This window comes from Trichosurus vulpecula, chromosome 7, assembly GCF_011100635.1.
Source record: "Trichosurus vulpecula isolate mTriVul1 chromosome 7, mTriVul1.pri, whole genome shotgun sequence".
NCBI lineage: Eukaryota > Metazoa > Chordata > Mammalia > Diprotodontia > Phalangeridae > Trichosurus > Trichosurus vulpecula.
In genome coordinates, this window is record NC_050579.1 from 123,529,369 (window position 1) to 123,543,775 (window position 14,407).

The following is a 14,407-nucleotide window of genomic DNA, read 5'->3' on the forward strand; positions in this document are numbered from 1 at the left end:
AAACACTTTCAAGTTTGCAAAATGGTCCTTTTTTTCAAACATGCACAAAGTTGTGGGGTTACACACAGTTATTGCCTTGCATAATTAATCCTAATACTTCTCCCCCCTCAGAGGCAATTGCAATGTAGCACATTATGTAGGGCTTACACATGACAGTCATCTATATTCAAAGATAGATACTGTGAACCAGTATTAGTCAGATTTTAGGGGGAAAAAACTCTTTTGTTGTTGTTCTGTATTGTTATTCAAGGTTAACATCACATGTTAAAAAATGTTAGAAGTAATATTATCTTTGACCCAGTGCCAAAAGAGTTGAACCATGGAATGGACTCCCCAGGAGGACTTTGCCCTCTGACCGTGTGCGTGAGAGCCTTCGTATTTGCCAGCCTGAGTAGTGAATGACCCAGCTGGGCAGAAAGATCTAAGTATGCGTTTGACACCTTTTCTCCCAAAGAGTAAATGAGAGGCTTTTTGCTTTCTTTTTTCTTATCCTTTTGTCTTCCAGAAAATGTGATCGATCCTATGCCAACTCCTTCTTAAAGAAAGTGCCTTACCTTAACGCTCATTTATACAAGGTCTCCAACATAAGATACTCTGTCTACCTTGGGAAGATAAAACGGCTGGTCAGCATGACTAAGTGGTTCCAGGGGAGCCTTATAAACCGAGGCTTACTTAGGTCACTGAAATCTTTTCAGAAGATGACCTATAACTTTTCCTGAAGCCACTGTATCGTGCCTTAACTCTTACAAATGTTTCAGTCTGGGAGCATGGCACCTATAGCTTCCAACCTCAGAAGGTGGTGCTTCCATGAAAAACCCCAATTTCCAAAACCTAGTGTTATGTAGCAGCAGGCTGATTATCAAATGTCCGTAAACACTCATCGTATTTTGTTTTGTGTCACCAGAGAGCAGCAGTTTATATTCCAACCCCATTCTATCCCATTTCCACCGTTGACCGCAACTGGACATTTCTTTTACCCCGAAGGGTTTTGTAAGCACAGAACTCAGCGAATTGTTGGAAGTGAAGGCACAGTAAGCTCTTGATTGTCTCTGTGTAGGTTTCCTGCACCATTATTAACCTGCGTGTATCTGAAAGCTATTTTCCCCTTGCTCCTGGTGAGAGAGGTTTAAGCTGCCTTGGTTGGTGTTAGTACAATTTCTGTTTTCTACTTCTCTCTCCCAGCCCTAATATGAGTCTGAGGTCCTTCCTCTTATGAATCTCACCCCAGGCTGCTGCTGCTGCAGTGTGGCTCAGGAATTTGCTTAGGAAACAAACCAGAGCTAAGCAGCAGAGTCCGGGAGAGAAAGCCAAGCTTACTTGGGAAGGGAAAAGGCTCTGAGCAGATGGATCTGATTAGTTGCCATATTGCATTGTACAAGCTATAATGGTCCTCATCATTAACACAGGTAATTGAGAAGTAGCCCTAAAACTATTTTTGCTCTAAAATTCAAACCCATCCAAGGAGTATAATACTTTGATTCAAGTAGTACAGGTCTTATGCTATTTATTACATGACTTTTGGAAATTACCAGGCAGATTTGTATCCACTAAAGGAAAACCCAAGTAAAAGTCCTCTGGGCAACTTCCTAAAACTAAGTTGCAGAAAAGGTATCCCCATCTATGTTTCTATATCTATAGATTTATGGAGTCTCCTCATCTTCAAATACCCTACACCCGTGAAATCACAAGTCAATTCAACATACCCATCACTGGGTTGAAGAATGGAAAAAGTTATTTTTTAAGAGCCCCTTCAAATCTTTCAACAATTCAACACATTTCCTACAGTATAATATTGTGCCGTGGAAGCAAGTTTAGTCTTTGTGGTGAACTACTGTACCATGTATGTTTTCTTCATAATTGGATATTATACTTTGGGGGGGGGTTAAAAACCAGATGAACTATTATACCGCTCTTTGAATTATTGAAATTAACCATCTTATTATTAAGATTTTTATTTATTTAGTCATTTTATTCTAATGAGCAATAATTTGTTTGCTTTTCTTCATTCATGATAATGAATGCATATACCATGTGTGTTATGTTAATAGTTTTTTAAAAACAGATTTTTCTATTTTCCATATGTTTCAAGGAGAGGTTTCAATTGCCTGGGTTATTAGATTAACTATTAAGGTTTAAAAAGGTTGACTTGGATAAAGGTCAGCTAACCAGTTTGATTAGCAGAGTATGTTAAGAAAGTAGGTTAAGCGCCTTTGAACAACAGCGTTGTTCCGGAGTGTTTTTGTTCCTTGGTTTCTCTATGGTCATTGAAGAATTTGAAGGAAAAAGTTCATCACTTCCCTGTCTCGGCATTATTCTAATTAAACAAATATACTGTGATCTTTATCTTCCAGTTTCTTCCTTCACCCTTGTAGCAGGAATTCTTACTCTTTTTCTGTATGACATGGATTCAATTAGCAGTCTGGTGAAGCCTATGAACCCCAAATGAGAATAATGTTTTTAAAGACATAAAAATATACATAGGATTGCAAAGGAAACCAATTATATATTGAAATGAAGATGTAATTTTTCCCCATCTAAGTTCATTTCCCTCCCCCAACCTTCATCCTGGCCTTGAAATTTAAGCCCCAGGTTAAAAACTCTTTATATGATCTTCACCTATTTTTTAAAGGGCAGCATATCTGAAATCATGTGAGATTTCTATCTGATTTAAGCTGAGGCCAAAACACATAAAAGTGACCTTCAATGACTTCAACAAGAAATAAACATCAGAAGGTTCATCTGGCCAACTGTCCATAGATTGTTGTTTTCTTGGTAGTCACTTGGATCAGTGGAACCAGACTACAGGACTGCCACTTAGTGTTACCACATTGGGCTGGAATCAATTTGGTAGCCATAAATCACCAGTCATAGTAACCTTTTTGGGGTTTTTAAATGTCTGTTTAGAACACAGTAAGATATTTATGAAACCCAAGGAAAGCAAAATAAGAGATAAATTTCATTCTCAATGAAGCTGACCACTGTTTACTTGTTAGAGGGTTTTGACTAGCAATATTAGAAGAAAGTGCAGGCAGATCATGGAACAAAAGTCTAATTGTTTTGCTTTTAGTGGCCTAGTATGTTTGCACTCGTTTGCAAACAGAAAGATACTATTAATAACCTTTTCTGCGCTCAACCTCTGAGGTATACCTTAATGCATTTACCTTAACCTACCTCATATAACCTGTTCTTTCTACTTCATCCTTTAATTTGTCGTATAAAACCAAGCCTACCACCCTTAATAAAGGAGATGGGGTTTTTTTGTTTGTTTGTTTCTGATTTCAGCATAGACACTACTCTCCAAAACTAAACCTCAAATGGTGTTGCATAGAATAGAACCTCCTCAACTGCCTTACTATATTTTATACTTTAAAATCTCTCCTCCATCGATAATCAGGAATGTTATTTCCGGCTTCTTCTCCTCCTTCTTCATTTGCCCCTTCACTGTCTCTTCCACTGACTCCTGTTCCTATTCCCACTCTTAACTTCGGATGCCATCCTAGGCTGAGCCTCTACTGATCTATGTCCTTACCTCCCACCCCTCATCTCTTACATAATTACTGCCTGGAGAATTGATCTACATATTTACAACTGCTTACAGGATATCACTGTTTGGACATCTTGCTGTCAACTCCAACTCAGTTCAGGGAGCATTTAAGAAGCACTTAGTCTGTGCAGAATCATGCCCATTTGATGTATGTTTTTTTTTTTTTTACAACTTCATCATCTTTTTTTTCCTCATACTTTCCAAAATCAACACTGCCCAAAATGCAGTCTGCCCAACGATCCCACCATCTCTACAAATGCCATGCTCGCCTCTACCTTTGTGCTATCATTTACACTGTTCCCTGCCTGAAAAGCATTCCAAATTGGGAAATCAGATCCAAATCTTGTACTCTCATTAAGGCCAAGCTCAGGCATTAACTCAAAATCTTCCCAAATTGCCAGAGCCCACAGTGAAAGTCCTTCCTTGAATTCTTACAGTCTATACCATGTAATCTATCATTTTAACATACACTGTTCTGTTCTCTAGTTATTAAAATGCTCATTGACTTGACTTTCACATCTAATTTTCAGAAGGCTCCCCCTCCCAATTAAACATAGAACATCTGCCTTTTGTGCTTTAAATCATAAATGAGCTGCCTGTGACCTTACTGATTTTTTTATACAAGGAGAAAGCGATGCTTGAAGGGTAAAAATGTCTTTGTACCGAATGAAGTGAAGGAAAAAGGAATGAAGAATCATTTGTTATTACTTTAAAATCTAAAAGCTTTCTTGACCATTGGCTTATCCAAATTAAATTATTTTTGTGTTGATGGAGTCATTATTGAGATGAAGTCTATAGCTTAAAGTTACAACTAAAATGTTTATTTTTAAGCCCTTAGGTTCAATCTCTTTTTAGAAAGTATATACTGTCCTCTACAGTAAATAAAACTGAGATAAAGAATCATTAGATCTTAGAGGTGGAATAAGCAGAGATTATTTAGTCATTAGGATTTAACAGATATTTGTTAACTGCCTGCTGTGCCTGAACAGTGCCAGAGGGAGGAGGTTTCAAAGATGGGTAAGTGAGACACTGCCCCAACCCTCAAAGATCTTACAGTATAGTAGGAGGGATATAGCTACACACGCGCGCGCACACGCACACACACACACACACACACACACACACATATACATAAAGCATATAAACAAGTAAAGTGTAAGTGGCATAGTAGATAGAGTGCTGGCCTTGGAGTCAAGCCAAGCTGAGTTCAAATCTGGCCTCAGACGCTAGTTTTGTAACCCCGGGCAGGTCACTTAACTCTGTTTGTCTCAGTTTCCTCATCTGTCGAATGAGTTAGAGAAGGAAATGACCCAGTATCTTTGCCAAGAAAAGCCCAAATGGAATCACAAAGAGTTGGGCACAAGTGGGGGGAAAAAAAAGCAACAACTCAGCAACAATAAGAAATGCCATATTCTCTCCATTCCCCCCACCCCCCACTACCTCACATGAGCTCCTTTTGGTTAAAGACTGGTTCAATTCATAGAATTCAAGCAGGAAGAGACCTTAGAAACCATTGATTTCAGTTCCTTCATTTTATAAATTAGGAAACTGAAACTCAGAGAGATTTAGAGACATCCCCAGGATCGCACATCTGAGAAATGTCCGAAGTAGGCTTTGAACCCAGATCTTTCTGACGCTGCACCACACCACTCAATATATGCTTGTTGAATTTTATCTTCTCCAAGATAAAATATGTTCCTTCAACTGACCCTCTTACAGTTATATCTTTTAGTCACTTCACCACCCTGGTCACCATTCTCTGGATATACCTTAGTTTCTCAGTGTCCTTAGTAAAATTCAGCACCAGGAACTTGACATGATATTCCAGATGTGGTCTAACCAGGGCAGGTTACAGTATGACTGTTATCTCCCTCACTCTGAACACTCTACCTTTTTTAATGCAGCCTGAGATCACCTTGGTTCTTTTGGCTGCCATATGTAGCACGCCTACTGACTCAGGTTGAGCTTGTCACCTGCTAAAGTCTCCAAGAGGCCTTTTCACGTGAACTACTATCAAACCAGGCCTCTGTCATCGAGTGCTTGTGCATTTAGTTATGTGGGTGACTTGATTTATGGTACTTATCTAATTTTCCATAGCTAAGAAATAGCAGGGACCAGACTAGAACCCAGTTCTCCCAGTGCTAGGCGTATTCTACATCGGAATAATTTCTGAGTGCCTAGGTTGGTCTTCATTATGACCTAGTTTTCTTTCCAATGGATCAAAGTTAATTCAAGTATTTTCAATAGGATGAATTTTCTCCCTCAAACTCAATGACCAAAACCTGTATTTAATAATCAGGAACATTAAGTGTCTTTCATATTAAGCATTTTGAGAAGGGGCTGTAACTTTAAGAGGTGATATTTGAATTTAATATGAAAAGGTATTCTTAGTATTTTTCAAAGAAGCTTTTGTTGTTAGTCACTGTGAACAGTTCATCGCACTGAAAAATATAACGTGTGTATGTCTGTGCATATGTATTTGCTAGAAGAGGCCTTAGATTCAAATCAAATGCTCAAGACTTTTTTTCCTCAAAGCTGAGGCAAAAGAGATACAAACAAAATGAGATACAAAATTTTATGTCACCCAGAAACTGAAATATTCATTCGTTCATTGAACAATTTTGTTATTCAGTTATTTTTCAGTCGTCTTTGACTCTTTGTGACCCCATTTGGGGTTTTCTTGGCAGAGATACTGGAGTGGTCTGCCATTTCCTTCTCCAGACAATTTGACAGACGAGGAACGGAGGCAAACAGGGTTAAGTGACTTGCCCAGGGTTATGCAGCTAGTAAGTGTCCTCAGAAAGAGGTGTCTACCTCAGTGCAGGCCTGGTACTCTGTCCACTGCGCCAACCAGCTGCTCCTTTATTGAAAAAATATAGAAATTATTTATTGTTCATAATATTATTTACCTTAACATGTGTGGTCTTATTGTATTGTTTTTTGCCTTTTTATGTTTTGTCTTCTTAACTTGATTATAAGTTTTATGTTTTGTCTTCCTAAGTAGATTATAAATTTCCTGAGAATAGATACTGTGTTCACTACACCTTCATATTCGACCTATAGGACCTGGCATGAAGTGTGGTACTCTCTGCTTGTTAACTGCCTTGCCTGACAAAATTCCTTCAAATCCTTCTAACTTCTTACATATGCTAAGTCTTTTTTTTTTTTTACTGGAGAATACCTAGAGGAAGGCATAGCTTATCATCTGGGAGAGATAACATTTTAAAAAATCAAGATAGATTTTTTTTTAGTGGACATAAACACCAAAAGTATTTTTGTGGGTATAATAAAGAGATGTGAGGATTGATAGGGGTTACATTCAAATTCATTGTAAAACATTCTAAAACAATCATACATCCATTTACAGGCCTTTAGGAGGTATTAAGATAGCAGAAGTCCATGGTGATTTTTCAGCTGTGCATTACTAGCAACAATAATATTAGCTAGCATTTATGTAGTGCTTGTTATGTGCCAGGCTCCATGCTAAGTGTCTACCATTAATATCTCATTTGATCCTCAAAACAACCCTAAGAGGTAGGTATTATTTTTATCTCCATTTTACAAGTGAGGAAACTGAGGCAAACAGGTTAAGTGACTTGCCCAGGGTCACACAGCTCTTGATCTGTGCATGGAGGCTGGTATGAGAATGATCTCAGGTGTCTTGTTAGTCCTCGACATCATCCTTTGTAGTTCATAATAATATCATTAAGTTAAATGAAATAATAAAAACATTAACGCATGTATAATATGCTTATTTTGTTATGGGAGGACATGGTGGAGAGAGATGCACAGGAGAGGAAGGTGAGAGTGGATTGTACTACATGGATGAAATTTCAAGTAATACTGGAGTACAGAAGTATAATTAAATGTCAACTACAAAGCAGTGTAATTAGTAGAAGTTGATGGTGGATAAGGTGCAGGATAAGTTGGGGGCAGTCACAGTACTCTATGCTAGAGAGAAGTTTGCATCTGGTTGGCATGGTTGTACAACTTTGACCCCCCAAAATGGGTAGGCCACGTGGTTGTTAATTCCAAATCTCTCCAGTAAGCCTCCATCTGATCCTCTCCTCCCTTGCTTTCTCTGAAGCTGCAAGAGAAACCGTGTGGTTAGAACGAGAAGAGAGAGCTCGGCAACATTATGAAAAGCACTTAGAAGAGCGGAAGAAGAAATTAGAAGAGCAGAGGTTAAAAGAGGAGCGGCGACGGGCTGCTGTGGAGGAGAAGCGAAGGCAGAGACTGGAAGAAGATAAGGTGAGAAGGCCAGTGTTTAACTCATCTTTTGGTCTCAGATGCAACAAAATTAAAATATATGAATTTTCAGGAAAATATTGGCATGCAAAGTGAAATAGTTTCATAGTGATGATCTGTTTTGCGTATGGAGGGCTTGATTTGGGAGAGGGAAGTGTTTGCCTTTTCAAATTTGTACTTATAGCCAAATTTTCTAGAAACTAAGTTTGCATTGTAGAGGTATTTGTGCTGAAATGCTGAAGAGGTCCCAAAGAGGCAGGATGAACTGGTCCATCTAAATCAGTTATTCTTAACATCTTTTGTGTCTTTGATTCCTTTGGCAGTCTGGTGAATGTCACAGACCCCTTCTCAGAATAACATTTTAAAAGACATCAAATAAAATAAATAGGTTTACCAAGGAAACCAATTATGTTGAAGTACAGTATCAAAAAAAAAAAAACAATTTGTGGCCCCCCAAGTTAAGAACCCTGAGCTGAAATTATTTTAGTTGGGGTCTGTTAACTGTGTGAGTCAGTGGGCTTACTGGTAGAAAAAGGCCAAAGCATCCAATTTGGACTTAGTCAAACTAACCACTGAATCCTCTTTCACATTTAAGGAACGTCATGAGGCTGTTGTCCGGCGCACGATTGAGAGGAGCCAGAAGCCAAAACAGAAACAGAACAGGTGGTCCTGGGGGGGATCCCTCCACGGCAGTACCAGCACCAGCATTCACAGTACAGGTAAAAAGGGTAGATAAGGGCTCCTAAATCTTTTCTTTTTCTTCTGGAATAAGAATGCACCTCGGATCTCATCAGATAGCAAGCAATCCCAAGAGGGAAATGTTGATTCTTTTTCCCCCCTCCTTTTGAATCTGTATCTCAGTGTTTGCAAAGAGAACTAAATTCCCCCACGTAAGGAGTAAGAGACTCATCAAAGACTTCATCGTGCTATTGACCTGGATGGAAAAAAAAATTTTTTTTCTTTTGGCTGTGTCTGCTGTTTGAAGGGAATGTGTGATGAATGTAGGAAGACAGCTTAGGGTGCAGTCTTTCAGGTGTCAGTGAGGCTGTTGATTTCAGGAGTTCCAAAAAATTTTAGCTACAGTGCACCATGCACAATTTATAAAGTAATGTATGGATTTTAATTTTATAACACTTTAAGCAAATCAGTTGCCATATGTGGTTCAGTAACAATAAATGAATTAAATTTGCATTTTTTTTTGTGAAGACACCAAGCATTTAAAAAAAAAATTCCTTTTCTGACCAAAGTTATTTTATTTGTATGCTGAGTCTCTGTGTACTAGCTTGAGAATATATTTCAGTAGCACTAATAACCAGGCCAGGAAATGAAATTACTTCTAAAGTTAGAAATAGTGCACAGTAAATATTAGAGGTGTTTCCTTGGTTTTTTAAACATAATTCTCATTGTGTGTGGGAATTAGTCTCGGGGATCAAGAAAGAAATAAACCTCTACATGGTCATTTTAGTGAGGCTTTAATATCATTGTACTGTAAATTCAACATACCTTTATTTCACATGGTGCGTTTTTTTTTCCTTTGTGTGATACGAATGACCCTGTTTTGTTTTGTTTTTTTTAATTTACCTTGAAACATCATTGTTTTACATTCTGTCCCTAGGTGGTTTTGTTGAGACATCATTCACCTTTCTCGATTTAGCAGGCCTGGACCACCACTTCAGACCTTTGGGTGGTACTAGAAAATCTGGTACAGCCGTCATTTCTTGACTCCTTGACCTGTAGTTAGTGCCACAGACCTAAGACCAGTTCATCCCTAGCTGAGCCATCATCATTTAGACCTAATGCATGCTTAATATCCTACTGCTTAGCTCTAGATCTGGTAGATAGCACAGTCCTTCTCAAGTGTGATCATTATTCCTTGGGAGCTTAAAGAGTTTGAGATAATCCAGCTCTAAATCTATGATTCCGTGATATAGGACCATATGGACAAAGGTTGCCTTTGGTTCTCTAGGTGAGCTAGCTATGTCCCTGGAATGACACATTCCTTCCAGGACATATTTCTTACATGGTGTAGAGCACTTGGTTTGGAGTTAGATGACATGGATTCAAATTCTGACATGACTGCTTGCTCTCAGTGTAGCTTTGGGCAAGTCACTTAACCTCCACTTCCCTCAACCATAAAATGAGGGTGCTGGAATAGATGACTTCTAAGTCTCTTTCCAGATGTAAATTAAATGGTCTTTTGATCCCTTGCAATAACCATTTCCTATGCTCAGTTCTTTTTAAAAAGTGATTATTTTGACTTAAAACATTAAAAATGTTTATTAACTAAGTGATTCATTAAAGATTCAAGGGTATGCCATTTCTTTTAAGTCTTTTTTGATCACTATCACTTTTGCCAGTTTTTTCTTTGAATACAAGCAATAAAATTACTTGTTTTTAAAGTTTTGTACCCCAGGAGATTGTCTATATATGGCCCTGAACGACCCTAATAGTCTATTAAAAGAATATCACTAGTACATGGTCATAAATCCAATTTACTAGGTTGCTAATCACAATATAAAAAGCTTTTGGGGGGGCCCTCCATTGTCCCCATCACCACACCTGCCCACTAAGCTTGTATTTGTATAATTAATGTAGTGTATACTCAGGGTTGTAATTAATTCTTTCTCGGAATGGCCAAAAATAGTTTTCCTTAACATGTAGGAAAATCAACACACTGTTGATTTTCTTATTCTTGTAGATATTTTTTCATCCAGATTTTTTCTGTGCTGCACAAATATACCATTATAGATTTCCAGAGATAGAAAGGGGAAAAAAGCTACCTAAACTCAATTCTCTTCTTCCACACTCATAGCATTAATAAATGATAACCATTGCTGCCACTAAAAGCAAGAGATATAGCCCAGTGCTCCCTTAGGCTGCTGAAAAAAATCTACCTTTTTTTTTTCCAGGGCAGTGAATTGTGGGAATTGATCTGTAGTCTTTGAGAACAGAGACAGTGGACCTACTATTTAAAAAAAGTCTGGTAAAAATTGGAGTTTAACTAAATTTTCAAAAGTCATAGAACCCCCAAGATGATTCTGACACAGAATCTTGCTTCAAGCCAGGCCTATGTTTCCTATAATGTTTAAAAAGCATTTATTTAGTGCATTAACAAGGTGATGACATTCAAGAAGGCTATATGTTGAGAGCTACCTGGGCAAAGTTCCTGCCCAGGGTTTAATTTAAAATATGATCTGTCCTAGAGAGAGAAATAGCCTAATGCATTTCGAAAATCTCCTTGAAAAAAAAGAGGAGAAAGATTCTCTAAGTCTTATTTATGTTCCATCATCTTACCATTCATGACCACGATGTTCTGATTTATTTTCAGCCTAAATCTTTCTAGGTGCAATTTAAACTCTTTTAGCCTTACCTTGAGAGTAGCCTGGAAAGCCACCAAGTTCTACCAAAAGTCAGTCAGTTGGTTAGAGACAGATTCTCAAAGATTAGCTCTCTAAAATACTTCATCAGTATAAAAAATTTAAGAGAAGTAGGCTTTTTGAGAGTCAAAGTGGTTTTCCTAAGAAAATCTAAACCACAAGTTTTTAGCCCTACAAAAATCGCTATTAGAAGACATACATACTTATCTGATGTTTATAGAAAGCATATTTATAGCACAAAGCTTATTGAAATAGGGTGGTAATACAGATTTGACTTATGATTTCATTGGTATAGGGAATTCCGAGGTGAGCAAATTTTGTTCTACCAATAAACCTTTTCTGTGAGTTATAGCATTAGAGAGTTTCCCAGAACAATGAGAGGTTAAGTGATTTGCCCAGAGGGAAGACTTAAATCCAGGCTTTCCTGGCTAATTCACACCAAACTATCTCAAACCTTGGAAATAATGGTCCAAAATAGTTCATCTGTTCAGGGAAGAATGGTAGAAGGTATCTATAGACAGGTAGAAACTTGCCAACATATTATGGCATAAGTTAAAAGTTTTCTCTTGAAAAATTCATAAATCCTATGGGATTTTTCAAATTAGTGTATATTTATTTTAACCATATAGTTTAATTATAATTAATAATATGGTTTAATCTAATATTTTATATATTTGTAATACATTATGATATTTTAATATTATAATAGTTTTAAAATTATTTTTGAAAATAAAACTCAGCAAAAAAAAACCCTAGGTATTTTTTTAAAGAGACTACTAGAAAAAAAAATAAGAATAATGTGGAGCCCTTATAATTAGCAGTACTGAGGAAGAGAATAGATGCTTGTCTCATAGGTAAATATGTATCTGGTTTCTATGATTTATTCCTCAGTATAAGCTAATGTGTTTCTCAGTACACTGGAACCCATGTAACAATGACCAGGAGGGACAGCTAGTTGGCACAGTGAGTAGAGCACCGGCCCTGGAGTCAGGAGGACCTGAGTTCAAATCTGGCCTCAGACACTTGACACACTTACTAGTTGTGTGACCTTGGACAAGTCACTTAACCCCAATTGCCCCGCCTTCCCCCCACCATTTCTATCACTGTTATCCCCTTCTGGCTATACCTGTTACCCTTTGGAATTATTCTAATACGTCTTGCCTAGGACCAACCATAAGTCATGATAATCAAGACAAAGAGATCTCGTTTCACTTATTTAACTGTTTCTCTCTCTTGGAAGGCATATTTGGAGGCGTGCAAGTAATTCATTCGTGCTAAGACTGCTCCCAGCAGTGTGTGATGGTGATGATGATGGCTTTTAGCAGTCTTATTTCAGACACTGGATGCTGTGCTAGCACAATCCCTCCACACCTTGAAAGAGTTTCTTCTTTTGGACACTTAGATGTACTATTGATAGCTTCCTTTGGTGTTCTGGGAAAATTATATATCTAGTTGTTAGAAGGTACCCCCCCCCACCACCACACACACACCACACTCCTCAAACTTTTGATTCTTTTTATACCTTTGTGCAATATGTTATCCTGCTTTGCCTAGAAGAATAACACCCACTTGTTGTTTTTGTTTCGGGGGTATGGTTTTTTGCGGGGGTTCGGGGGAGTTACAATAGTGGTCACCTTTCTGATTCCCAGTGAAGCTATCCTAAATACAGCATAAGCTTATGACTTTAATCCTCCTCAAGGGGAGATTTTCCTCCATCCTAACCCTCTTTCCAGGGAGAGTGAAATAAGCACATTGTGTTATCCTTATGCTCTATGGTCCCTTCAATTTAATCCACTCATATCCCAGTTTGTTTCGCTGACACAGAAACGGATGCCCCAAAGACTGACTTTGTTTGTCCTACCAAAGAAAGGAATTTCCTGCCCAGCCTTTAAGTTACCCATCAAACATCCACTGAGAAAACTGTGCTATTTCAAGTGATCTAGCAATAGAGCTGAATCCATCCAGACCTAGCTTTCCCTTCCATCTGCCAGCTAGGAAGCTTTGGTCTCGCATGTGGGCTGTCAATTAGCATTATCTCCATTTGTTTTAGATCCAGACAGGCGGTCAGTTTCAACAATGAATCTTTCGAAACATGTTGATCCAGTCATTAGCAAGCGGCTCTCCTCTTCATCTGCAACATTACTAAATTCTCCAGATAGAGGTACAGTCAAAAGGAAAATTTTAAAGTGTTCTGTCTCATTACCTAATGGCTCTTTTGCATATTTACAGCTACAGTAAGCATCTGAAGTTGTTTTCCTTCCCCACATTTCTTAAATAGGAAGAAAAACCTCCAAACTTAAAAAAGCAATAAGCGCCGAGCAACGTTTTCCTTGCCGAGAAGAACATTTCTCATTTTAGAACTTGGCTGAATGATTGCATTTAGCACGTGGTGAAAACGGTGCTCCCTATCAAGTTTTTAGTAAAAGAGTTTACAGCTCCAGAAACTACCCACTATATCCGCAAAAAATACACGTGGCCTTTTCTGGGAACATTTATTTGGGCTCCAGCCACGTGGTCATTTGGCTGTTCTTCTGTACTATGGGAATACCTGATTTTGAATTTCCAAGCCTCACTTCAAGTGGTTCATGTTGGTAGATTTCATTTTTCCTGTTTATTTTCTCATTGAACCAGACATTCTTTATATTGCATTTCATGTATCTACGTTCTTGCTTTTCAACGTCCATTCATTTAGCCTTGAGATTTGCCTTAATTTCATCTTTGCCAACCTCCAGACAAATTAACCAGTCATGGCCTTCCAATGAGCAGCATTTCGTTCAGATTTTGAGTTGCTTTCATTGCAAGGATTTACAGTACATGAGATGTTAGCAATTTATGAAACAAAACCTTATTTTGCCTATGCATTTACCATAGAAAGAAAAAAAAATCCTGCTTCTTTTAAAGGTATATAGTGTACATACTATATACTATTTACATTTCACAAGCTGAGCTATAAGAAATATCAAGACTCTAAAGCTGACTTACTGTGCAATATGAAAACATATCCTTTTAAGTAAACATCACAGGCTGATTACTTTGAGATTTTCAGTATGAAACTGATTGGAAAATTTCCGTGTTTATAGTCTTCATGTATATGTAAAAAATATATATGTGTTTATAGTTGTGTGTATGTATATTTCTATCCGTTTTGTATTGTGTTGTCATATCATGTATGTCAAATGTTAGAATGTTATAAAAATGTTGAAAGTTGCTGTTAACATATTACTTTTACATGTTTAAA

The 14,407-nt window shown here is 37.7% G+C and overlaps 1 protein-coding gene across 6 annotated transcripts in view; it reads left to right on the top strand.

Moving 5' to 3' along the window:
* The window catches only part of MAP7 (microtubule associated protein 7), a 235,758-nt gene that overhangs the window by 164,848 nt on the left and 56,503 nt on the right, over nucleotides 1-14,407 (top strand). For 5 of the 6 annotated variants that reach the window (XM_036766376.1, XM_036766375.1, XM_036766374.1 and 2 more), the window contains exons 4-6: nucleotides 7,632-7,795; nucleotides 8,388-8,511; nucleotides 13,220-13,330. In XM_036766376.1, coding sequence (XP_036622271.1) covers nucleotides 7,632-7,795; nucleotides 8,388-8,511; nucleotides 13,220-13,330 — 399 coding nt within the window. The remainder of the gene's footprint in view (nucleotides 1-7,631; nucleotides 7,796-8,387; nucleotides 8,512-13,219; nucleotides 13,331-14,407) is intronic. The other variant, XM_036766378.1, reaches the window with a different exon arrangement.